The sequence below is a fragment of the Ambystoma mexicanum genome, chromosome 14 (assembly GCF_040938575.1).
Source record: "Ambystoma mexicanum isolate Mex_15411 chromosome 14, UKY_AmexF1_1, whole genome shotgun sequence".
Taxonomy (NCBI): domain Eukaryota; kingdom Metazoa; phylum Chordata; class Amphibia; order Caudata; family Ambystomatidae; genus Ambystoma; species Ambystoma mexicanum.
In genome coordinates, this window is record NC_090940.1 from 521,308,721 (window position 1) to 521,335,253 (window position 26,533).

A 26,533-nucleotide genomic window follows, 5' to 3' on the forward strand; every position below is an offset into this window, starting at 1 on the left:
TCACAGGGGATATTACTTTCTGCGTATACCCCTGCTGTGTTTTGCCCCCCTTCTTTTTTCTTTTTTTGTTTTGGAATAATTTTTCATTACTTTTGACATTGGATTTTGTTTTTGTGCACTATGTTTCTGAATTTTATCTGCATTATGCACTTTATGTCCATCCTACATTATAGGATGCCCATTAGATAAATATGCACTTTAACTGTAGATATCCAACATTGATTGTTTGTTTTTATGCTGTTTTACCATGGACTCAGCACTTTGTATAATGTAATTAGACATGTGTATAATAAAGATTGATTGATTTTATACTATCCTCGACCTGGGCTATCCCCTCATTGAGCTCCTATACTGAGAGCAATTTACTCCGCTTCATCATTTTAGTGGTGTGGTTCACGTGACCCCCCACCTACTTTGTTACTTGTTCTGTTACTCCCCTGGGTCTACGTGGTTGGGGACGCCTTTCCTTGAATATATGAGAAAACCACCTTGGCAGCAGTTAAAATATGCATCACTGTGGTCAGCAACCTCATCAGTAGACGGATTAATGGTCCACGTGAAATGTAACCCAAATGTGCACTTCCATAGTGCACCACGACACAGTCCACGTTCGTGACGGACACCACATATCTGCAAAGGCAAACCATCCCGCCAAAACTACAGTCACCCTGACAGGCCCAGAAAACGTCCACTCCTTCCAACCTGAAATTACCAGCAACGCCTCTTTGAACGCCACAACTGTGTAGGTGGCGCCCAAAGGTATCACTGACGATAAGCACTGTGCATCTCTCCATGTCGACCACCCTCACAACACAGTATTGTGATGAAATGGTACCGCCCCTTCCCATGAACCACGCCCTAAACTCCTAATTGCCTATTTCCCACAATTCCATTTCCATTTCCACCCTGGGAGGATGTGCATGTGTGCTTTCCCATCTACAGTGAGGTCCACGGCCCAGTAAAGCTCTGCTAATACATCTTCCCTTTGCACTGTCACTTTTTGCAGCACTCCCCAAATTGGGTGCTGTCACATTTCAAAACACACATTCACCAATCACATACAAAACCTCTGCATTGCAGAATGTCATTTCTATACACCACTCCTTATTTACTGTTAAACACTCTCAGTTCACGTTCCATTTGATTGCAAAGCCCCGCCACCAGAAATGTATGCTAAAGAAGGCACTATTGCAGCATCCACATACATCCTAACATGCCCCCAGCACACCTTTAGCTATGCACACAACATTGCAACCCTTTCCACACCCACCACAACACTACACATCCAAGCAAGCGACCATGTGGGCACCAAACATTATGCACAAATGTTGCATACGTAGCAACAGTTCTACCCAACTCCCCCAAACCATAAAACACCCATTCACGAAAACGTGTCACACTTAGCAGAAGCCACAAACATAGCGCAGCCTGCACCACCCCTACGTACTACCATTTACACGCTATTGTGTCACTGCCAACCTATGCACACCACCTTCACAACATTGGGTCTACTTCAGTAAATCTGTACACACAGAGTAACCAACCACATATAAGCTGCCCTCCAACCATACCCACTTCCATACTCACATTACTTACGCTCTGCACCCTATGGCCACACTACCCAACTTCTCACTGGACCATCTCCTGCCACACACCAAATAATATAGCATGTTCCAAACTATCACCACAACCATAGAATGCACAATACACGCTTTGCAACTCACAGAGCTGCTGTAGCACGTCAGCAAAATGCTCCACACGCATTCTCTAAAGATCACCACTGTGTGCCTCATATACTGCCAAACCTGCATTGCTCCAGTGGGTCTGCTCCTTGCACACATTCCCCCCACCGTAATTCAACAATACATGTCAGTATATCACCAACTACCACTATGCACATATGCACCACTGGCACCAGCATTCCTAACCAACCTCGACACTGCAATGGACATACGCATCATTACATACAACTGTTACCATAATGTATAAACATTACACTGTCTCCGGCACCCATACGCCCTTTCATTCACATACTACTGTCTTACCCACTTCCACTCAGAAAGGATCGTTTTACTGACAACATAAACACAACATGTTTACAACATTGTCCATACTGCAAGCATTGTGCACACAGCACACTATCCAAGCACATATAAGCTGCCCTTCAACCATTCCCTGTAACATACTGACAGTATACAAGCATTGCAACCAATGCCCATACAGCGTGACTTTTCACTGCAGCATCTCCAACCACAGGGCACCACCATGGAGCTATGCAGTAACAAATTGCAACAGTTAACAATGTACAAACAAGACACTCTCTCCTGCATCCCTGTGCACTTTCAATCACATACTATGGGCGTACCCACTACCATTCACAAAGTATTGTGCCACTGCCAACCTACCCACAATCTGTTTGCAACAGTGGCCTAGAACGGCTTACATGTGCTCCACAACCATTCCTTACATGTCACCACCCTCTAACTCATGCACATTGAAAATGCATTACTGCCGTGCGTTTCCTCAAGGCCTAGGCTCTTGACTGCGTGGCCTACAGCCTACGACCTTCAGCCATGCATCCAACAGTCTAGGCCTTGAACACACTCACAGCAAAGTAATGCCACCATGCATGTCTCCACATCAGCAACTGCGACAATCCACATAGACACCACTGCCACCAACACTCCTATCCAACCTGTACACCGCCATGGCACTATGCAGCTTCAAATGGCAACAGTTAACATAATGGCCACGTGGTCAGCTACCATTTTTCACATTACCAGAATGCAAATAACATACCACATCCTCCACCACCTATACCCACAGCCATTCACAAAGTATTCACTAACCACAACATTTTCACAACATTCGGCCTACTTCAACAATTCTGCACACAGCATAGGCCTTGAACATACCTACAGCAACGTAATGCCACCATGCATTTCACCAACTACGACCATCGACATACACACTACTGCCACCAGCAGTCCTACCCAACCTGCGCACCACCATGTAGCTAGGCAGCAACAAATTGCAACAGTTAACACAATGTGGAAAGAAAACACTCTCTCCTGCACCCCTATACACTTTCATTCACATACTCTAGGCGTACCCACTCCCATTCACAAAGTACTGTATCACTGCCAACCCACCCACATTCAGTTTGCAGCACTAACACTACTGCAACCAATCTGCACACACTGCACTATGCAAACTTCCTGCGGTGCATATGTTGCAGCCCTATGCTCCTCAGTGCATGCCCAACAGGCTACAGGCTTCGCCATGCACCCAATAGTGTAATCCTTCCACAGAACCACTGCACCTTCATTCACTCATGCATGCCTCCATGTGCCCAACTACCGCATTCCATCCACAGTGCACCGCCACCCATGCTCCCACCCAACCTATGTCATGTGCAATTTACTCCCTATCTGCAAATGACCTGCCACCTCTCACCATGAAAAGAGTTCACCACAAACAGGTTGCGGCAGAAGCTAAGGGACCGTTACAACAGCTGCCTCGAATCATCACAGAAAATACTAGCCTCCATGTCACATATAACCCACTTCTCATTCCCTCCCTTATTGCTGCCGACACAATGCGTATGGTACATTTTACAGACCCTTCCGCCGCCGCACTGTCCTCCGATGTACCATGGGAGCTTTCCCAAAAAATATTTATGCAGAGCACGCTTCCCTCCAGCCAACCACCGGCCGCATCCAAACTTCTCCGATACCACGCTGTACCGCGGTCCAATGACACTTCTGCACGTGGAGTCAATAGTGAAATGGGTCCGCGGACCGGACGCAGATACCACACATTTTTTGGGACGTACATTTCACTGTTTTGCAAAAAGTTTACTAGTCCGATTTCCACCGAACACACAAAAGCATGCTTTCTGGGCCAAGCCCCCGCTCCTGGTGCAAATCTGGTGAAAATCTGTCCAGCCGTTCGACCTGTAGCCGTGCGCAAAGTTTTCCCTATTCAGTCTATTTGCGACCTCCTCTAGAACTCCTCCCCCGCATGAATCCTCGCCCAGCTTGGTGAAATAATTCAGAGCCGCCCATATACTTTTTTTTGCAAAGTTTGGTGAGGATTCGTCCAGGGGGAGCGAAGTTATAAGCCGCCGAAAAAGTGTCTTCCTATGAGTTTAGCAACTTAACCATAACTACACGGCTGCTACCGCAGGCCGTGTAATATATATATATACAGATATATATATAGAGAGAGAGAGAGAGAGAAAGAGAGAGATAGAGAGAGAGAGAGAGAACGAGAGAGAGAGAGAGAGAGAGAGGCAGAGGGAAAGGGATAGGGATAATAATTGTCATAAATAATTATAAATATACACAAAATATAGTGTTGTTAGCAGCGTGGCCATCTCTTTTGTCAATCCAAAATGTTGCCACATCAACAATGGTTGTAGACTTGCAGCCTACCAGACTCTGTTGTGTCAGAGATTTAGATATATACCACAAATCACAGTAATAATGAAAAATGTTCTGCTCTGTGATAAGCCAAGCAATAAAAGTACTAAGTTAGAAGCAGCCTGACACAGTTCTGCGGGGGATGAGTGTCTCCTTCACCCAGAGTTCTTTATTAAAATGTCCATGTAGTCACTGTGATGGGTATTAGTCAAAACTGAGAAATCAGTATGGGTGCAACAGCCATCGCGTGGTTCCCAAAGGGGGGGAAGGCAGCAACTGACAGGGAAAACAGGAGCCACATAAGGCAAAAACAGCTCTTTCAGGGAGACACTGCAAAACAACCACACAAATATAAACAGGATACTGGTTTACTTAACAGTCCCAAGACCACAGCAGTCTGGGCACCGCAATCAGGGACACGCCTCACTGTCAGGCCAGAGCAGCATTAAGCAAAGCGCGGCCCTGCAGCAACCACTAGTCTCTGTACCTCAAATGTAGATGGACAGGGAGGAAACACACCTGGAAGGATGCTTCATTCCCCCTAGAGCACCCGCTGCCAACACCAGCCAACAAGGTAGTGCCGCGGGCATCATCGAACAGGGCCCACTTTACCAGCGCATATAGCAGCCACCAGAGTACCCACAGATCGGTTCTATGTGATTCCATCGACCACATTTACTTTGTGGTTATCGAATTCGACTGCTCTGTGTCAGTTTTTAGGTTTTTCTTTTAAAGGTTGGGGAGACATACCCACCTCCTTGATCGTACACCACTCCCACACAGATAAAAATATGTATATGTCGAAATAGGAGAGTCGAACTAGAAGACCCAAATTAATTGTGGTTGATGGAATCACAGTATACCCCACAGAACATCACTGGGAAAGTGCAGCAAGTGACCCCTGACTGAAATTGGGTGCGCATGCCAAGTGGACACTGTTGAGGAAAAAGTTATACAGAGGTATATTGTATTCAGGATATTCAGCTTAGTCGAGAGCTGCTCTATTTTGAGCCATGTTGTCGGCCACCCATCGGAGGTCATTTATTAAACTTATTTTTCAATATAGATAATGAGCTGGTGTAGTTGTTCGTGTTCAATGTTCTACCTGTTTCACTTTAAGTGCCATATTAGAAAACTGTGGTTGTACCCAAGTACCTGGCAATGTATTATATTTATACCAAAAACATATGTGCCATTTAATTCATACGTAGAAATGGATCATAGTATATTGAAATCTGGACATTTTTGCGAAAAAATATATTTTACCAAGTACTACATGCTTTTGAGAAAATCATAGTACATTTTGAGAAAGTCATATTAGGTAACCCTACCCGCAGGTGGTAAGGGGAACTGGGGGACCACGTTTTGCATTACAACTCCCATCAGCTATAGTCAGTATTGTCAATGGGCAGGAATCAGGGGAATCGTAGTCCAAAACATAGGGAGAGCAACAGGTTGCCGAACCCTGGATTATTTGCTCCCAATAGTTGATATAATGCAAAGCATCCATCAAGCTGGTTATTAATCAAGGCAAAGGCAGTCTTTTTCCTACTCACCCTTACCCACCGTAAGAATTGTTCACCCATTGTATTCAGCAGCACTTGCCCCAATCACTTGTACCTTTTTCCCCACTCTGACTTTCTCACTGATAGCCACCCTTTCCCCGCTTCTCTTTCTCCTGTGACCACTTACACACCAGGTCTATCACAGTCGGCAGCCAAAATGCCCCAGAGCAGAGCACTTCTGAATTTGCTGATTCGTGGACCGCAGACAACCATGTTTACCAGGCATATGCGCCAAGGTGGAATGCACAGAGCACTCAGAGATATGCAGTTTCAAGCTGGGAAGCAGTGGGGCCAATACATAATTTCAACCTGACTTCAAAACGGTAGGGGCCTTCTTAAGGACTCGTCCAGCACCAAACAAGAGCTAATTACTTACAGGTCCTACCATGTAGTTGAAAACCAATCCCCATTAGCAGACAATCAAAGGGTAGCCAAACACCTGAAATACTTAGCCCAAAAAGGGAGAATAACCAACCCCAAGCTAAAGGAAAACTGGAAAGGCAGTGTAACCAAGCTAAGGGCAAATGTACTAATAGGCAATCAATACCCACTCTAAAGGGGGGCAATGCCCTTCAGACATTCATGGAAACAGAGACCGAGTAGTTTGCTGAGATATATATCTCAACAACTGGTCTAGTCTCACTAAGGGAGACTAGATCAGGCGGGACACTGCCACAAGGTCCCAGAAGAGCATCCTTTAGCCAGTGGACTAGGTGGGTTTACAGATTGTACTCTAGATTGAGGAACTCTGGTCAGAATAATATTCTGCTAGTAAGGCTTGGATTAGGCTCCTGCACTATTTGCTTGGATTGTTCTTTGGGAAGAATATCCTCTTTTGTGGTTGGAAGACCAATTTACCTCAAATTAGTTTATCCAAAACACATCCCGACCAAGTTATTATATCTGGTTTCGAATGTAATCGATAATGTGGTTGCGTTTGGTTGATGTTTCATCAGAAAATTCAACAAAGTACACATTCTGTGGGAAGTGGATGTCTGTGGCATACGGTTAGTAGTTACATTGCACCAGGGTACCTCACTCAAAACATTAATACAAATACAACAAATGAACACAGAACACGTATCAATAAACCTTGTAAATTAGGACATAATTCAAGACTGGTAAAACTACACTAATGCAGAAAAGCTTAGGTGGAACAAATATAATTATGCTCTGCTTCAGACTCCGCTACCCATCTTTTATTTGTTTCTTCCAAAGCAGAACATTACAAAAAGACAATCGTATGGGCGGCTATTGACCTGAGTAAACACACCCACATCTCTGAAGCCAGGAGATCCATTCACTGGCTCTCGATCAGAGAGAGAATCAAATTCAACACTCTATGACCAACCGTTGCTTATCCAACCATGTCGCGACATACCTCATTCAGAAGCTTAAAAGACAAAACCCCATGAGGTCTCAGCGATCTGCCTACAAATATCGCCTGACGGTACCAAGATACAACCGCAAAAGGACAGGTAGCTCCGGTTTCCCAGTCTGCGCGTCTCGCCTCTGAAACATCCCACACTCACTTGCGTGCTAAACCATCCTACCCGCTGTTCAGAAAGAAACTTAAAACGGACCCCTTCAACTAACTACTACACTGTTTTTTCTCCCTGCTCTGAACGTCTGTATGTAACTCGTGCCTAGATGGCTGCAGGCTTTGTGCGCTGCTATAAATGTAAAAATAAATATAATACAATACATTTGAATGACAACATTTCATGTTTCCTCCACAAAGTTTCCAGGTAGGTTTGAAATCATCATACGTTTTTATAAAACATGTGTCATTTTTTTCTCAGAACCAAACGCCTCCAAGTTCATGGAACCAGCTCCCAAAATCAAAAGTGGCCTCAGCTGTCCAAACTTGTACGATTTGTATTCGGGCCAACTCTACACCATGAAGGACTTCATTCCGGCCCCACTGATTTCTTAACTTCCTTAATAATCACCCTTTCCCACAAAAGCACAACCGGAGAGCTGCTTGCAGGTGCAGTCTGGCAGCAAACTCTTTTTTCTAGCTGTGTGAAGCTAGTCTTTTTTCCCTATCATTGAAGTAGAAGGAGGGCTTAAAAAACCATTCCAGCCACGGAGCGGCCGTGGAGGTGCAGTCCGGCAGTACGGCAGCCCGGCCCGCCCTGACCAACAGTAAATATAGTCTGATCAAACAGGACAAGAAGAATCCTGCATCCATGCATTCTGCATCCATGAGAGAGAATACGAAGCAGTGCTTTTCACCAGAAGACTTTCTGGTAACTCAGGAAGAAACGGGACACTTATTGCAAAGCGGCCGCTATACAGCAAAAGATCCGCTAGGAAGACCGGATCAGAAAACACCTTTACTTCACTAAAACTCCTGTTCACCCCCTCCCTATTCGTACTCTCAGAAAGCATTAAGTCAAACACACAAAAGATACGACTCTCCAGAATCTTTGGGTACCAATCCAAAACGACCAGCAGACTTGCCAAAAGCTAAGCATTCCCCCCCAATGGTCCCTCTGCGGTCCCCCCCAGAGGGGTCTGGCTCGCGGCCTGCCCAGCCCCTCCGAACGCCAGGCCCCGGCTTGCCCCAATGGCGCGTCATGCCGAGGGACGGCCCCTCCTCTCCAGCTTGGTGCGAACACCAGGAAGCTCAGGAGACCGCGGGAAAGGCGGCCGCGATTGCCGAGGGAGGCGAGCGGGGACGGCCATGTGAACCCGCAAGAGCGCCATCAGTCTCGGCAGTGGCAGAGTTGCGGAGGAGAGAGAGAGCTCTGATTGGCTAGGAGTCCGACCAGCAGATCATTGATCTGCAAGCTCCTCCCACGGGAGGAAGTGCTAAGGACACTTAGGGCGAGGCTTGTGGCTCGTCCTCTGCTTGCCAATTTGACGAACATACAGCGGAACTCTCTTATCCTTTCATGGAGGAGAAGAAGGTAGAAAGCGTACCAAAAAGTGAAGCAAAGGACCACCAATGCCTAGATCCACCAACTTCCCTTGCAAAAGGAAATACCAAAGTCCCTGAAAAAACCTCCACGAACCAACACTTGTCCTCACCCAAATCCAACAAAGTGAAAGTGCCCAAACCCCTCCCGAACCTTACCAAGAAAATGAAGGAAATTTAAAAGGAACACTTCCCACACAGTTCACACTCAACCCCTGACATTGAGGTCCATCCAGTAACAGCAAGGGCAGAACTATCGAGCCAGCACCTAAATTTATCAGACTCTAGAGCAAATAACCTACTCAAGACAACTATAATCAACTCTGGAGATTCTGAAGATCCGGATACAGACAACATCAATATAATGAGAGAACACAATTGGGCAAAGGATTGGACCAATTCAGCATTGGGCAAGCGATTAGGAGAGTCCAACTTGAGTGAGTTGAATACCACTCAGAATCACTCACTCTGTGGGTCAAAAACAGAAAGGAACACCTTCGAATCTAAACTGTATAAAACCCTTGAAATTCAAAGCCCATTAGCCACAGACAGACAAAAACTACCTCAACGACCTCATCAACACCAAACCAAGGAATGGCAATGACGTTTTAATCCAGAAAACCTGGTTTAATTCAGCCTTCAGCCTCTCACAAACAACCCAATTGGCAAGTTTTTAAATAAATTGGTGAGAACTCAATCCACAAGCCAATTCGAACTATCAGATGCTGAAATCTAAGAGGGGATTCCATCATCACCCCGAGAGAAACTCTGAAAACGATCGGAAACAGAAGGGACTTCTACAAATGTTTTACCCTCTACCCAAGCTTGTTGGCACTTCGGCCAACCAAAAACACCTGCCACCAATGGAGAGACCCTTTTCCCTAAAGTTCAGACAGTCCCTGCGCGAGGTGAGGGGACCATTCAAGGAATACAAACAAATGTCCTTAAAGAAAACATGACAAAGAAGGTCTCAGAGAAAGAGAAGACCAACTGGGACAGTTCACCCAAGTCCCAGCACCAAACGTCATAACCTCCCACACAAAGGGTTGCAAAGAGGCTGAACTAGCAGATGCTACCTTAAACCACAATGATTTCACATCCTCAAAACAAAGAGAAATGAATTTCAGGCAGAAATTGACATTACAACATTACAGAGATGACACTCAGGTGGACATATCTCGATCATCTCAGTCCACCCCATCCAAAAGGAAACCTGGACAGAGAATCCTCTAAGTCATCTGAAAAAAAACTCGCCAGGCAAAAAACTAGATATCTTCACCATAATGTCAGCAGTGAACATAGCCCTGGCACCTTTCGGAAAGTTATATGAATTACTTAACGAAACTCTAAAAGATCACACATCCCTGTTAGCATCTGTAAGTTCAAAACTGATTCACTTGGAAGGCTACATAATGGCTGCAGAAGCCTGGAAGGAGAACACAACAGATCAAGGAACAGTGACAGAGAAACAGCAAACACTTAGTAACTTGCCGAACCACCAAAGACAAGAGGTCTTCCAGTTCAACAAAAAGTCCCTTACCATCGGCACCCAAACCTCCCAACACAGCATCTGAGAAACAACGACAGAAATGGACCAATCAGTGATGTCACAGGACCTCCACACGAGAGATGATCCAACAAGATGCCTACAAAAGAATGCAGAGAAAATCCAAGAGAAAAAATCCACTAGTCTGAAGGAAAAACCACCCAAAGAAGAGCCTATCAAACAAAGTCCAAGAAAAAAGGAGTTCAAAGAATCTAACACCCCAGAAGGACGTCAACATAATCTTTGCAATCCTACCCCAAACACAAACAGAAAAAATGACAACAAAGAAAACAGACTTAAGCAGAATAAACAAAACCTCAAGCAGAACTGTGGAGTTACAAGTAAAAACCTTAGTCCACCATCAGAAGCAAAGAAAAAAGGTGCAAAACCTATTGGACAGACGCACTCCAAAAAACAGACGTCAGCTCCAGTAACTAAAAGCTCAAAAATGCAACACACTCAGCTGCAAATGGAGACTACCACAAAGTCAAAAGATACTATGACAAAATGGATAACAATCCTTGAAAAAAAAAAAGCCTGAACGTTGAAAGCTTATTGTCCCAAAGGCGCGAGGAGCTCCACGGAGAACTTGGAGACAAGTCAGTTGATCTATCGAACATCAGCATCTATTCCATAGAAAATTCAGACTCAGAAATTCCACGTCCGATATAAAAAAAAGGAAGGTGTCATTCATGGACGATGAATTAACAATGCAAACCTCTAGGCGGAATGGACCGGAAAATAAACTAACGCCTATAAAAAACCACTAAAAAACTAATGTAAACAGCAACAAGAGACCGTGGATTAGTCAAGAAAGGACTACTCCTTGACTGACTTTCCGGCCTAAAACTAACTAAAGGCCACTTTAACAGGGAAAGCAAACGCAGCGGACATCACCTACTGAGTCCACGAAGCGGGACAACTCGGCCTTCTCTTGACTCAAGGCTCAATGAAAGAACGCCTAATAGCGAAAGAAAACACAGAGAAAACTATGCTACCGCAAAGAAAACTAAAGAAAAACCTGACTGCCCAAATGATCGAAGATATTGCTCTTTTACCAAAAGTGACAACAACCTGGAAGCCAAACCCTTTGACAAAAAAACAGATAGAACTCCCAGCACGCCTTTATCCTCTAATCAAACAAGAGCGTCAGCTCTGTTCAGTCAATCAACAAGAACACTGAAACTGGAAAAACAACCAGGCACAAGAGAGACAATCATACTAAATAGAAGAGCCACGCTGAGGTTGTTCGACAAAATTACGAACGAAGATCGTATTCGAACCACTGACATAAAAGTGGTCGAATTTGCCCACAAACGACGCACTGATAGCATTTTCTTGCACATTACATCACATTCAGTAAAGAACCTTTTGCTCTTGGCGGCTGGAGAACTTCAGAAGAGGGGCTATTTACTTCGAGAAACAACGTCCGAAGAGAGAGGACTTGACTCACTTAACACAAAGAGCCAGGCCCAACGAGAGCAGGGACCACCGGGGGAAAGACTCGACTAACTCATCATCAACTTTAAAGAATCATACAAGAGAAAAACCAAAGAGAAACAAACACCGGGAAAAGAAGACCAAATCAGAGGCATGGAGAGAAATCTGTCTCGAAAACCGGTTAGCCCAATTTAAGCCTTAAAGAGACCTGTCTCCAATTACCTCCTAGTATAGACGGCTTTGAGATTCACCTCTCTTAGGCACACTCCTAACAGCAGTCCGTACAGGAGGGAGCCTGCAAATAAACAGAACTCTGGTGTCATCTTCCCTTATACAAGCAACAATGCTAGAATGGGACAAACACAGTCGGCCATCAACGAGTACAAAGTGTGACCTCATACTACTACTCAACATCTAATGGAATCCTGCGGCGACCTCCACTAAAGACTTTATAAACAAGGTCAAAACTATTCTAACGGAAGCAACAACCAACTTCAGTGTGGACCACACCTTGATTTGTGAAGATTTAAATCCCACCTGTCCAGATCCAGAAGGAAAACACACAGCGACTTCCTTTCAAACTAATAATAGCCTAAAACCGAAGAAAAGAGGCAGCGCAAGGTCAGAACTAATGGACTCTTGTGACCTGCACAACCTTAACTCACTGGACAAAGTTTTCCCGCCTGCCGCGACATGGGAAACCGCAGGACACAAAAGCACTATTGTTACAACTTAGAATATAAGGAACTATACTCACTAATGGAATCATTCAAGGTAATAAAAACTACCAGAATTGACCACAACTTACTTACAGCAACATGGTCCTCATTTAAAGAGACGCCACTATCAATGCCATACCGGCTGGAAACAAATGTTCAAGGAAATCGGCTAAAACTAACAAAAGAAGCTATCAGTTCCATCACGATGGCCTATAATCAAAAGAAGGGACAAGAAACTGAAGAACAAAGTCTACCATACTTGGACTACCGTCCGCTCCTTGTCCCTTACTTACAGCTCAGACCTCTGAGAAAAGCTCAAGATCATCAACACCTCCAGAAATGTAATGAGGAACTAAGGGCGAGGAAAGCTACTCAAAGAAAAGCCTCAAGACGCGCCCAAATGCATCCATCTGGGGAAAACATAGCCCTTGCTCTGGAACAGAAAAAAGGCTACAAATCGTGGTTGAAAAACTTTCGAAGGAAGCTATATCAACACAACACAGAGACTATTCTACGAGCAGTCTGCAGAAGATCCTCCAAAGACTTTTGGTCCTTAGTCAAAAGTTCAACAGTGCTAACAGACCCGTCATCTCAAATAGTGTTAGTGAGGAGAAGTGGCTGCAAGATTACACTAACTTATTCGAACAACCAACCCCTGGAGAATCTGAAGCGGCAAACATCGCCGAGTGTGACTAGACAATCACATTTAACAAATCAATAATTATGAAAAAGATAAAGAACCTGAAAAATTCAAGAGCCCCGGGCCCTGATGGAATCTCGAACGTCTACTTAAAACAGGACAGAATTGATCACGGAGATCTTCAACAGATGCCTCGAAACAAGATCCATCCCGGAAACCTGGAAAACGGCCAATATCGTCCCAATTTTTAAAAAGGGACTGAAGAGTGAACCAAAGTACTACAGACCGATAGTTCCATTGGATGTCATAGGGAAGCTATTTGGTTCACTGATTCTGGACGAATTTCAGGAATGCCAGAAAGATGCAAAAACAGCAGACCCGTTTCAATCTGGTTTTGAAAAGAACCTGGGTACATCTATCAACATCATGATGATCAATATCTTAAAGGCAAGAGCATCGGAAGGCCGTCTAACAACATTCATTGCTTCCATAGATTATGTCCAAGCATTTGACCGCGTAAACAGAAAAAGACTGTGGAACAAACTGGAAAAATCAAAATTTCCACCCTCCATCATAGCACCAATCAGAGCGCTACACAGCGAAACCTATTGCGAATGCGACTAAACGCGTCCGGCCAGCTGTCAAAACCAATAAAGACAGCAAGAGGGGTCAAGCAGGGCTGCCCTTTGGCCTCTGCTCTATACAAAGCTTATATGGCTGACATTGTGGACTCGGAAAACGATACCCGTTCTTTCCCTCCCACAATAGGAGAGTCCAAGATCACAAGGCTCCTCTATGCCAATGATATAATTTTGTTGGACCAAACGGCCATTGGCCTACAGTGCCAATTAGACAGCCTTTCAGCCTACTTAAACAAAGACCACTTTCACATCAACACAAACAAAACGAAGATTATGATCATCGAAAAATCAATAACAACAACAAAAAGGCATCACTGGGTTAGAAATTCAGAAAAATTGGAAACGGTAGAAAGCTTCACATACTTGGGGGTTAAAATCTGCCACAGCAAAATCGAAATTACCATGCAGGAGCCTATTTTTGCAAGGACAAAAAACACTTGCAGCCCAAGCCTTGACTCTGGAATGAAAGTACGGCAAATTCTCACTTCTTTCAGTAATACATTTTTTCAAAACAAAAGCCACGCCGTGAGAACCTATGGAGCAGAGGCCATGCCACAACTTCCACCCGCACTATGGGGTAGACTTGAGGGCTTATTCTGGCATAAAGTACAGAAGCTGCCAAATTCGACTCCTATAGCAGTAATCAGATGCAAACTAAGTCTGTCATCGATGAAGTATGTGGTCGAGAGGAACAGTCTCCTATTTCTGGGGAAAATACTAAAAACGCTTTGCCCAAAAATCTTAGACATCATCTACAAGGAAATGATAAGCGAGAAGACCCAAATGATACCGTCTGGTACAAAAATCAACTCGAATTGGCGGAAAATATCGGCTGTTCACAATGGGACATTGAATCAATCCCAGAAAAAATTAAGGACAGACTGAAAATCCAGGTTTGGATCGAAACACTCGATAAAGCAAGCAAGTTAACATCCTCGTCAGACTTGACATTCAACACTCAAAAAGTGGACAAGGTGAGAATTTATCCAAAGAAATCCCTGAACAAACAACTTCGAACAATCTTGTTCTAAAGACGAACAAAGTCTTACATCTGCCGCTATTGCACAGCCAAACAAAACATCGAGACAGTGCGAAATCTCCTTCTTCTCTGACCCAGAACAGATAAATTAAGAACAATCTACCTCCGACCAGACAGACAAACACTTGACATCAAACGAAGAAGTCTGGTGGAACCAGATGATGAGTGGTTACTCCACATCCTTGACTACTGCAACAGCAAAATTCCTTCACAGGCTGGACTTGGACAGAAAGGCCAAACTTTAAATTTCATATGAAGAGGACAAAGATGTCTAAAAACGGAGAATATGACGTCACATCACAAACATCATACCCAGTTTGTGAAAATCGTTAACCATGATTAAACACAAAAAAAAAGCACAACCCTTTCACAATACATAAGAATATGTCCATTAACATTCTTGGGAAACCAACACCTTAACAAACTGGACTCACCACCAATGAACCACTTACTCAGGTTGGAGCAGTGTAAAGCCTGAACATGATTTGATCATGGTGCAGCCAGTACATACTGTCGAATAAAGCCTCAGTTCCCTTCAGATTATACTTCACAATAGTACATGCATCAACTTCAAGGAAACATGCTTGATATTTACAAATTCTGGCTTCCTTGGATGGAGCTCTACAGTTCAACCCTAATCCATTATATCAGGCTCTTCTGCTGGGCCCCAGAATGAACAGATCGATCATCACTGGACTCAAACTGTCCACCACCGCGGTGAACAAGAAACCCATACTCAAGAGAAATTTTAAAAAGTGTTGGTGACGCAAGCCATATATTTTTTTGCTCAATACTCTGTGATGAATCCTGTGGAGTCATCACTGATCCCCAACCCAAGATCTCCTCCCATGTGGCCTGGTGAAGACAGCCGCTACCTGATCCTGACCCTGGGGGTGGTATTATGAGGGAGAATCACATAGGAGGAGAAGGCTGTCCCGGAGATGTCATCAACCCATTCGGAGAGACAAGATATTCGTCCCTTCACAAAGATGAAGACCTCATAATTCCTGAATTCTCAATGGCTCTCATTTTTCAAGTCCCTCTGATTGTAATATCCAAAAAAACCTTCATTCAAAACAATCTGAACAGAACACCTTTCATACCTCATATACACACAATACTCACTTAACAGCTCCTGACTCTAATGGTTTTGGCTTATACAAAATTCCAAAACAATATAACTTTAAAAGATCCAAAACTCATATGGACTCCAACTCCCCTAAAGCCTCAAGTACTGAGACGAGGAAGAAGGAGTCAATGTGTATTGAAGGAAACACAAAAGCTAAACGTGCAGACTAGTTGTTAAAATGGTAATCAGCTGCGCAGGACATTTAAACATGATGACCACCTGCAATCGAGAAGTGGAGGAGAGAGATGCAGAGCGGGCGAAGTGGGAAAGCAGAACCCAAGTGGGATGCAGACGTAGGGAAACGGAATGTACTGAGAGAGGGGCTTCCAAGCAATCGCTTGGGCGCATAACTTACCTAAGAGGCGTAAGACCGGGAGAGGCACAGCAGATGCCTTGGAGGGACCGTTCGAAGACCGGAAGCAGCAGTCAGGCTGTTGGGGACGTGGTCTTGGTGAGCAACAATAGTTCTACTAACAGAGGATCGCGGAGCCGGTGAGATAACTGAATAAGGGTCTGCAAAGCAGAGGAAACTTTTCCAGAGTAAAAACGATGCCACATAAACTTGTCGTAATTCGGCAACGCCATCAAACACCAGTAAGTCGGCCCATAGGTGTCAAGGACTCTGCGGCGTGCTAAAAGGCATATGAACAATTGAACACTTATTTTGAATAACGACCAAGTAACTTAGAAAGCCAGAATTTACACAAATCCACATATAAGAGAAGTCAATATGGGGAAACTTAGTGTAACTATTACCAGCAATGATCACTAATGAAGAAGTGGAAAGGCAAAATGGTACACGTTTCCATGTATGGGATGTCAATTTGGGGAAAATTAAAACACGCATTGCCACAAGTAAATGAATGCCAGTGAAGAAGTTAGCAGACAGAGCTTGTACAAGTCTCCATATATGAGATGTCAATAGGGGGAAAGTTGGAACAAGTAGTACCTAAAGTCAATGAGGTATGAACAGTGAGTGAGTACAGCTGTGTTATACTGCAAGAGAACATTTTAGGAAGTCCTGTTGAAAGAAGCACATCGGGCAGTGAGCTTTTGGGAGAAAAATACCTGGCAGGGGAGTATACCAGGGGATCTGCAACACCCAGACGTGGATTCCTGGCAGGGAAGTATACCAGGGGATCTGCAAAACCCAGTAGGATCCCTGGCATTGGAGTATACCAGGAAACCATCCGTAAGAAAGTGTTGTGTGGAAAAGACATTTCTTATATTCTTAAGGAGTAATTGTTTGAAAAAGGCACCTTTTGCCATCCTCAAGAAAGTGTTGGGTGAAAGAGACATTTCTACTAATCTTCAGGAATCACTATTTGAAAAGGCACTTTTGCCATTCTTTCCATCCTTGAAAAGTTGTTTTGTAAAAGAGACATTTATTCTTCAAAAGACACTTTTTGGCATCTCTAAGAAAGTGTTGCTTCAAAGAGACATTTCTGCTACTCTTAATGATGCGTTGTTTGAAAATTACACTGTCACTATTCTGCCTGCACCAATTCAGGGGAAGGGAACCACCTCCTGGATTCAAGGACTGTTGGTTACATTTTCCTGTTTGTTGTTTACACACATTTTGCTCAATGAAAACAGAGACACTTATTTTACACCTTTTTAGTGTGAGGGTCAGATACATTTTGGACAGTTTGCATAATTCTGATGGGGAGACACAGACTGATCTTTAGTTTTAGTTTCCTAGGGAGGGAAACTCTCTTTAAGATAGGGACAGAAAGGCTTTTATCCAACACCTCTTCTTTAATCAAGATGTCTGTTGTTGAAAATATTGCAACTTTGTGTCTGCCCCCCATTTCTGACCCCTCAAAACTTTCAAAGGTACAGAGCAATTGGTCATGCTACAACTGTCCCATAGTATGCAATCCTTGTTCAGCCCATAGGCCCAAAACTGGTCAGAGAAGATAGTCTGAAGCCACTCGTTATTCCACAATTTTGTAAAACTATGGATTCAAGTGAATCCAAATTAGTTTCAAGATTTGTGACCACACTTAACTGTTCTGAAAGAAACTGAGGCCTCTACCCCTTACCTCCTTGATTAAATTCCAAATCTTAGTGAAATTTAGTAGGCTCCTATGAATTTCAATAAAGAGTTTAGGTCATTTATATAGCACCTGATACAACATCAACGTTCATATCACTGAGGCCCAATTATACTTCTGAAGGTCCCTCTTCTATTGTAGCCCTGCAGCGCCTTTCTCTACTTCTACACAACTTATAATCCATATTTAGACCTTGGATGATGTGCAACTATTTAGCTGTCAGGGACATCATTATTAAATGCATTTGATCGTCTATTGAACTTAATAGATATTTTCACCAATAAAGGCTGTAGCTTCCCCATTCATTCATCTGATTAATCACTTTCAGTGTTTTCATGGTCACTACCAATTTCACCCCGAAAGGCATGGCATATTTTTATTGAATACATAAACAATGAGAAACTATCCACCTAAACATAACCAGAAACATGAAAATCATCAAAGCAGTATGTAATTTCCCAATAACCAAAATCATGAGAAAACATTAACTGTACCAATCTGCTAAAGAGAAAAAAGAATGGCAACACTATGACCACATCCCACTTGTGAGAGGGGCTTGTGGTGGAAACAGAAAAACCACTGGAACACCACCTTTGACAATAGTAAGCCGCTGTAAATTAATCTATCTCTTTAGAATGAGATGGCTTATACTGACTAAGGCATTCAGAAAGCATCACCCGGCATAGAAACAATGCCAAAAGAACATTAGAGCAGACCGGGCACCCCCCACAGCTATTTCCAAAGAGTCGACTCCAGCCCAATTAGTTACTGAGAAGCTCCAGAAAGGCTTGAATGACCCTTTCCAATCTAAACCTGTGGGGGCAAAATGATCAGCTACAAAAAGAGGAATACCATTTTGTGTCAACTCGCTACTTTATTCCCAGAGTCAGAAGTGGAATAAGTTATTTGAGCCTAGTAACAAATGCCACAGCGCCACGCATTAGCCATCACTGGAAGTTCACGTCCGGTTCAGAGTCACATGAGCAAAGCATTGTTCGCAGCGCTAGAAAGGTTACAGTACAGGTAGCAGAATTACTGTTGGTGTTACAGACAGTAAGATTCTAGAGAGGTCGATATAATACAGGTAGCAGAGTTACAGATCTTTGTTAACAAGCAGGTCAGGGGCATTTGTTAAACAGTGCCAAATTATATTTTTTGCTAGAGATAGGGTAGAAGTGTTCATCTTGGATACAGGATGGTAGGGTGTTCCACAGGGCTGGGGCAATAACCTTGAAGCAGGAACCGCCAGATCTCTTTCTTTTGAATCTGGAGGTGACTAGTGAGGTGGATGAAGAGGAGCACAGGCTGCGTAGGTAATGTTCTTTGTGATGCAGTAGGTGAGGTATGGGGGGCAGTGTTGTGGAGACAGTGATGAGTGATGGACAGGATTCTGAACTCAATGCTTTGATAGGTGGCCAGTGTGCCGCATGTCTCGCAAGAGAGATGTGATTAGATTGTTTCAGGCCCCAAACTGCCCTGCGGGATTAATTATGGATCAGTTGTAGTTTGTTTAGGGTTTTTTGCGAGGTGCCTGAAAGAATGGCATTGCAGTAATCCAATTTACTTCCAATGATGGCCGTGGCTAGGGTGAGGCAGTTGATTGTGTTCAGGAATTGTCTGGAGAGGTTGATGAGTTTGGTGCAATAGGCAGTGGACGAGGTGACTCCGCCTTGACATGTTTACCGGTGCAGTTAAGTCTGGCAGTCTTGTGTTTGGATCATGTGTAGGAAATCCAGCAAATGTATGGCGGGTTTAGAAAGACTTAAAAAACCCTTCAACCTGAAATGTGAAAGTAGACAAAAAGCCATTTAAGCCAAGTCACACCTGCCGCTGTGCTGTCCAACAGGCATCACTGGAAGTTCACCTAGTTCAACGTCACAAAAAATACTAGCACCACCCACATTGGGCACATATACAGTTATCAAAACAAAATCTATATCTTTTATTCCTTTGGCCCATCGTCCCATTAGGATTATGCTGCTTCATTCTCAGATAACATTTTTTCAGGGTTTACAATCCAGATATAAAACCTTTTATAGACACTCTCTTAAATTACGACAGAATCACAACTATGGTGTATGAGCTGATTCACAGCACTGTTTTTTAGATGGGTCCCCTGAAGCAACATGCATCAAACGTATGGACCTTCGAACACCCACAAATTTGTAAATAGATTATTTTCTGCCAATAAAGATAACCGTCATTCAAGTAACACACTTTTAAATTTCTATTCACCTGAATTTACACAATATCATATTAATCACCACATTAAACATTCTACTTTGGCTTTTTACTTTGTTCAACCCACCCCTCTGCAGTCTCCGTAGCCATTCTCCAAACTTTCATCTACATGCCTCCTAGAAGGAATGCAGACAGCGGTCAGGAGTATAAACACTCTCCACCCCCAAGGCCTACCCTGCCACAAAATCCATCGCAGTTTACAGTGTTACTTCTTCAACAAAGAGGAAACAAATGATAAAGGAAAATAAAAAAAAGGGAGGGGTACAGAGGGGGAAAGGAGAAAGGTTGGGTATGTGAATGATCGATACAACTGTTGGCCAAGCACATCATGTCAAAATACATACAGTATAATAAATATAATCAGTGTAGACCTCTACACTCGTACCTGCAACTCCCCCCATCTAATTCCCTCTCTAAGTTAGGATCATACATCATTTCAATCATTGTATCTGACACCCTTTATGCCTCACATTTTGCCTGTGTTATCTGCCGGTAATTACACCAGTTTATTCTCAGGCTTATATTCATTTGGTATTAAACCTGAACCCCGAACCTCAGTAAAATCTCTCTGGCCTATTTCAAGGTGCACTGCCTCCTGATTTCTTTAGGATTTTAATAAGGGGACAAATATATGAGAAACTCTTCAGTCTTGAGGCGTTTGTCAACAGCCCACTGATCTCAATCATCAGAATATTAATAAAAATAATTCTGGGTCTATTTGCATATTGTTAAATCTGAACTCTTCATATTTCCTGGGCTAAGTCGCCTTCAACATTTGAATTCAACATAGTCCTCTTGAAAGGTTACATACAAATTTCCTTTCTTGAAGTCAAAGTATAGAACTGCTTAAGAAAAAGACTGAGATAATACTGGTTAGCCAGTTAGGTGGGGATTAGCACAAGAGAAGATGAATTGCTTTAAGCACATATTTTACATTGCTAGATTATTATTTCTATTAATAGTCTAGTGCATAGTTGCCAACATGATCCTTTGCAATCTGTAGGTGCTTATTCAGTCCTGTTTTTTTCTTTGCATTCTGGGACTTGTAGTTCTGCTTTTCCCATTCTAAAACTCAGACTACATGATTCAAAGAAAAACCCTGTACTGTATACGCACCTACAGATAAGAATGGATCATGTTGGCAACTATGCTAATGTAATTTGTGATCTTTTACACAACTGCTTGTCAATTTCTTTATGGGTCAGTCTTGGGAAGATGGCTCATTATAAGCAAACAAAACTAACCAAATCAAATTGCTTGATGACTTGATAAAACCTGAATTTGTACAGTTGCAAGTTGTTTACACTGTATGTTCTGATTATTCCCCTTCTGAATCCTTCATCAAATTACTATGACATCATGGCAAATGATTATGGAATTCATAAACATCTGCTGTGACAGCAGGCACATACACCATTTATTGTCTCTGACAGGTGTATTATTTGTCCTTTTGGGTTGCTGTGGGGTAGAGGGGAGTAGGAACCTTGCTTTTCATGTTGTGTATAGTTCCATTATAGCTTCCCAGAACCTATGTGTAATGCTGGTGCTTGGGCACAGCAAATGGCTGCAAAAGGGACGTGGGGAGTGAGGGTAAACACACATTTCAATATATATATATATATATTTGTATTTGGTTAGCTTAACCTTTTACAACCATACAAACACTAACAACTATTACGATTTTTTACCATAAAATCAAAATGGGTCAAGAAAGGAAAAACAAAAGAGGGAAGAGGAAAAATAAACAAGAAAGGACAATTCATAAAATCAAACAAGTCTTCCTATTTACAGTTAAATACAATGTATTGGATGGTTAGCAGGTGTTTTCTACCACTGAATTCCGAGTGGCATCACAGACAATGCAAGCGAAGCACATGTTGTCTGTCAGGGGTCACTCAGAAACCCCTGGCAGATTACATCCCTGCAGTTGCTAGCTACCCTTTTACAATTCTATACATAATGAACAGGACACCAAACAACCTAGTGTCAAAAATATTGCACATAGTTTCTAAAGCTGTTAAAAGCTTATCTGGAGTCTGAGCTTGCCTAGTCTATTGTTGTATCCAAGAACGAGGCCCATTTTCTAAAACCAACTATTCTATTGCTGCTGAACATAGGTTCCCATGGAGAAACCAATAACAGCGGTCATTCACATGGACATGTCTTTTTGTAGGTTTCACTTAGATGATATCTCAGCTCAGATTTTTCAATAGACGTCATTTCAAAAAGGAACTAAACATATACAAATACAATTAACATGTGGGAAAAGGAGTTGAGGGATTAGGAAGGAGGGAAAGGTAGGGTACAACCTGTTAAAAGTACAAAAAATATAGCCAAAAATGTATAGAGTAAGACTCTAGATGACATTATCACTGATGAAAAGATATGGATCCCTATCAATAATCCCTATGTTTCAATCAATGTTTTTAAAATATTCACAATACCTTTTAAAGCTTGCAGTTTCTGAAGTTCTCGGTTATTGCTGACATTGTACCTTGAAGAACTTTGTCGTTTTTCTTTCTTTACGACAGCCTGAGGAGTAGGTACTTTGATCTTTGATACCTGTGCTATAGGTGGTACGTTGTTTGTTTTCTTATTTGACACCTGCAGAGAGGAAAAGCAAAATATAACCAAATGAGATTCTTTCACAGTGGGTGACCTTAAAAACTATTTTTCATAGTTCATTAAATTGCATTTATCACGAGCAAAAAGAAGACAGAAAAACGTAACTGCAAAATAAAACTTTAAAAAGCAATATGGAAGAAATTGTCAAAAATGGCTTAAATGTAGATCTTGTTCCATAACTTCTTGGAAGACACAGCCTTAGTAAATAAGATATATCTCCTCATTCAGGCATGGATGGCATCTCACGGCCTCTGCCTGAATGACGACAAGACTGAGTTACTGATCCTCGGCTCAGAGCTGGCCATCAAAAAACTTGACCCAAACTATGCCTCATTCAACATCGACAATAATGTCATCAAAGTGATGCCTGCAGTCAAAACCCTCGGGGTCTATCTCGACTCAGCGCTCACTTTCAAGAAACAAACTAACTCACTAGCATCTTCCACTGCATATACTTGCAAATTAATCCGAGCTTGTAGACCATTTCTAATTGAGACTAGTTGCATTACACTAGCTAATTCACTCATCATATCCAAGTTGGATTACTGTAATGCTCTATACGCAGGATCTAACAAGTATATCCTTGATAAACTCCAAACTCTCCAAAATAACACTATTAGAGTAGCTTTAAATATTCCTAATAGAGCTCATATCTCCACTTCTAGGAAAAATATCCACTGGCTAAAAATCAAAGACAGGATTGCCCTCAAAACACTTTCCCTCACCTCCAAATGTCTTAACAATATAGCTCCCCCTTACCTGGTAAACAGAGTCAACAAGAGAACTTCAAACCGTCCCACTATAATGACTAATGCCTACACCTTAGTGGTGCCTAGATACAAAAAGAGTACAGCTGGCGGATCTAGTTTTCCGGTCATAGCTGCGCAAACTTGGAACAAACTCCCTATGGATCTCAGAATGGACCAACCTTGCCCTAGATTCAGGCGGAAAGTCCTCAACTGGATACGTTCCAATGACACTTAGCTCGACCGTCCCATTGCCACCTGCTCTAGAGACCCCAGATGACTGTAACTAGATGAATTGATTTCTGGTTAACTAGCTTGAACTGTAGTTTCGCACTTTCTTGTACATGCACCTTTGTTACCAATGTGAACTGTATTTTTCCTGTAACCAAGTTCTCAAGTATCCATGTATTGTCTGCGCCCAGCTACCCCTTCGGGTTTGGTTCTGCGCTATACCAAATAAACAAACAAACATAAAGTAAGAATGTTACAGAGCACAAGGGAAAGGTAAAATCTTATACCAAAAAAGTATGTTCTCAGCGATGTGGTTATTGCGTACAAAACCGTATAACATTGTTTTAGCGAAGTGAATTACAATGCGATAATTAACTTTGGCAAATTAACTTTGTGGGAAAGTAAAACTGTATATATTTATTGAGGGGTAAGGGGCATTGGTTGGGGTGGGAATGGTGGGGGGGCAGGGGTGGAAGGGAGAAAAAAGAATTTGGGGGGATTCCCATTCCCCATTAAAAAAACACACACAAAGTTATTTTGCTGACATTAATTAGAACAAAGTAATTCACTTTGATAAAAAAACGTAGAAAACATGCCAAGTTCACCCATCTTTTTATCTCTGCTGCTCGTACTGTACCTATCCTTTCATTGGCATTGATATTCTGTCAGTAACCAATTTTAAGTGTGTTAGATTACAAGAGAACTCAATTTGCAAATTAGTCAAACAAGCGAAGCCCACGGTAATCCTACGTAGTCTCTATAGAGCTAAATAATTCTGTTTATCGAATATGTTTCAAGCCATCGCATGTTGGTTGCTGGTATGTAATTGACTCTTGAGTCACTTCAATGCACAGCCCTCTTTATTTGGCCGTTAGACCATCAAAGCACATCCCAACTAAACATTTCTAACATTATCTTTATATCTTTATAAGTGAGAAAAGAACGGAAAGGTTCCAGAGGGCTAGTGACCTTTTGGTGACAATAATACAAAAGACCAAAACACGACCCTTGTTAAATGGCATGGGACAATTCTCTGATCTCAATTCCACATTCCGAGTTCCGGACTAATTACCGGATCGTGAGTGCCCAAAGGAATGAGATTCGCACCAGATAAAACTTTGTTGGTAATATTATTTTTGAGAGGGCCCCCCAGTACCAGGATCAGGGGACAGGCTGCCAACAATCCCACTATTAATAGTCTGGCCATAACGCTTGAGTCTTTCCAGAACATCACCGGCCATTCGTCCATCCCTGAAAACTAATTTAACAGAATCCTCAGGATTATCCCTGATCAGTCTATGGCAGCCCACCATGGCTTACTGATTCACAAAGGCACAATCCCCAACATAATGGGGCCAATGGAGGCCTTTATTCAAGAGGGCGTCCCCCGGTTCTTGCCTATTAGGGGGCATTTTAGGTACCCCATGAAGAAATACGGTGGGCCCACTTAGCGCCCCTTGGAATTGGCACTTGGGCAAACACCCCCCAGAGCAATGATTACAAGGACCAGTTGCACTCTCCATGAAGCGGTTAATACTCAGAATACTACGGGCCCGGTCCACCAAGGTAAGGGGCTACCGCACAGAGTAGAGGGCCTGGGGGGCTCTCCAGGTGCATTACATTTTGGTGGCTTATCAGCCTGGGGCTTGCTCATCAGAGTAGAAGCATTGTGGACATCAGGAACAATGTTCAGCTAGGGGGGCGAGGGATGCAGCCCAAGAACAGCAATGTCAATACCTAGGGGCTCTTTTAAGAATAGTACCTTCAGGTCCTTTCAAAAGTGCAGGATGGGCACGAAAAGGATAGTATGAAAGGGACAGAGGAAACAAACAAAAGATAGTGGAAAGGCGAATGAAGGAAACAATATTTTGTGGCTTATTGTTACTTTTAAAGTACCACTACCACTCCAAGGCTGCTTCATTTCTCAAAAATGATTCAAAATTGAAGTGCATGCATACGAAGGGAGGGGGGGGCTTCAGTTTTTAGTTGCTTTTGACATGCACAATACAAGATAAATTGTCTTCTAGGTGAAACCGGAGTAGGAGACCCAGAGGGCAGGTAAGAGGATGGAAGAACTATTACGGAGTGTCCAAGTATGATATATAGAGGGGAAGCAAATAAACAATATGTAGAGTATTGGTTAAAGAAGAGGAGGGTCTCTGTTAGAAACAGGAAGAGTTATCTATTATGCCAAGGGGAAAGGGGGACTGTTTTCAAGGCAATCCTCTACTTTGCTGCATACCACTCTGGACAACTGCCCAATTGTCATGACCACTGTGAGGGGGCACGCGTAGTGCCACAAGCAGGCTCTGACCAGAACCCCGAGGGCCTTAAAACCACTGCAAAAGGGCTCCTGGAGCCAGTCCTGGTGCCTTTGGCACCAGGCTCATATGTAGGAAGGAGGAGCTGTTCAAACTAGGTCCCATTTATGTACATGGGCCTTTAAATCCAACATGGAAGCACCCACACAGTCTAGTTCTAAAAACCAAGCCATGCGGTCTAGTGTTTTAGGTGTGGCAGGCCTGGAACTACTTTCCCTGGTACTACTTTACCTGGGGTATATAAAC

General features: G+C 43.0%; 1 protein-coding gene across 2 annotated transcripts in view; it reads right to left on the reverse strand.

The window, feature by feature from the left end:
• The window catches only part of PPP2R5C (protein phosphatase 2 regulatory subunit B'gamma), a 1,570,607-nt gene that overhangs the window by 1,283,524 nt on the left and 260,550 nt on the right, over positions 1-26,533 (reverse strand). For both annotated transcript variants that reach the window (XM_069637762.1, XM_069637761.1), the window contains exon 3: positions 22,809-22,968. In XM_069637762.1, the coding sequence (XP_069493863.1) occupies positions 22,809-22,968 (160 nt within the window). The remainder of the gene's footprint in view (positions 1-22,808; positions 22,969-26,533) is intronic.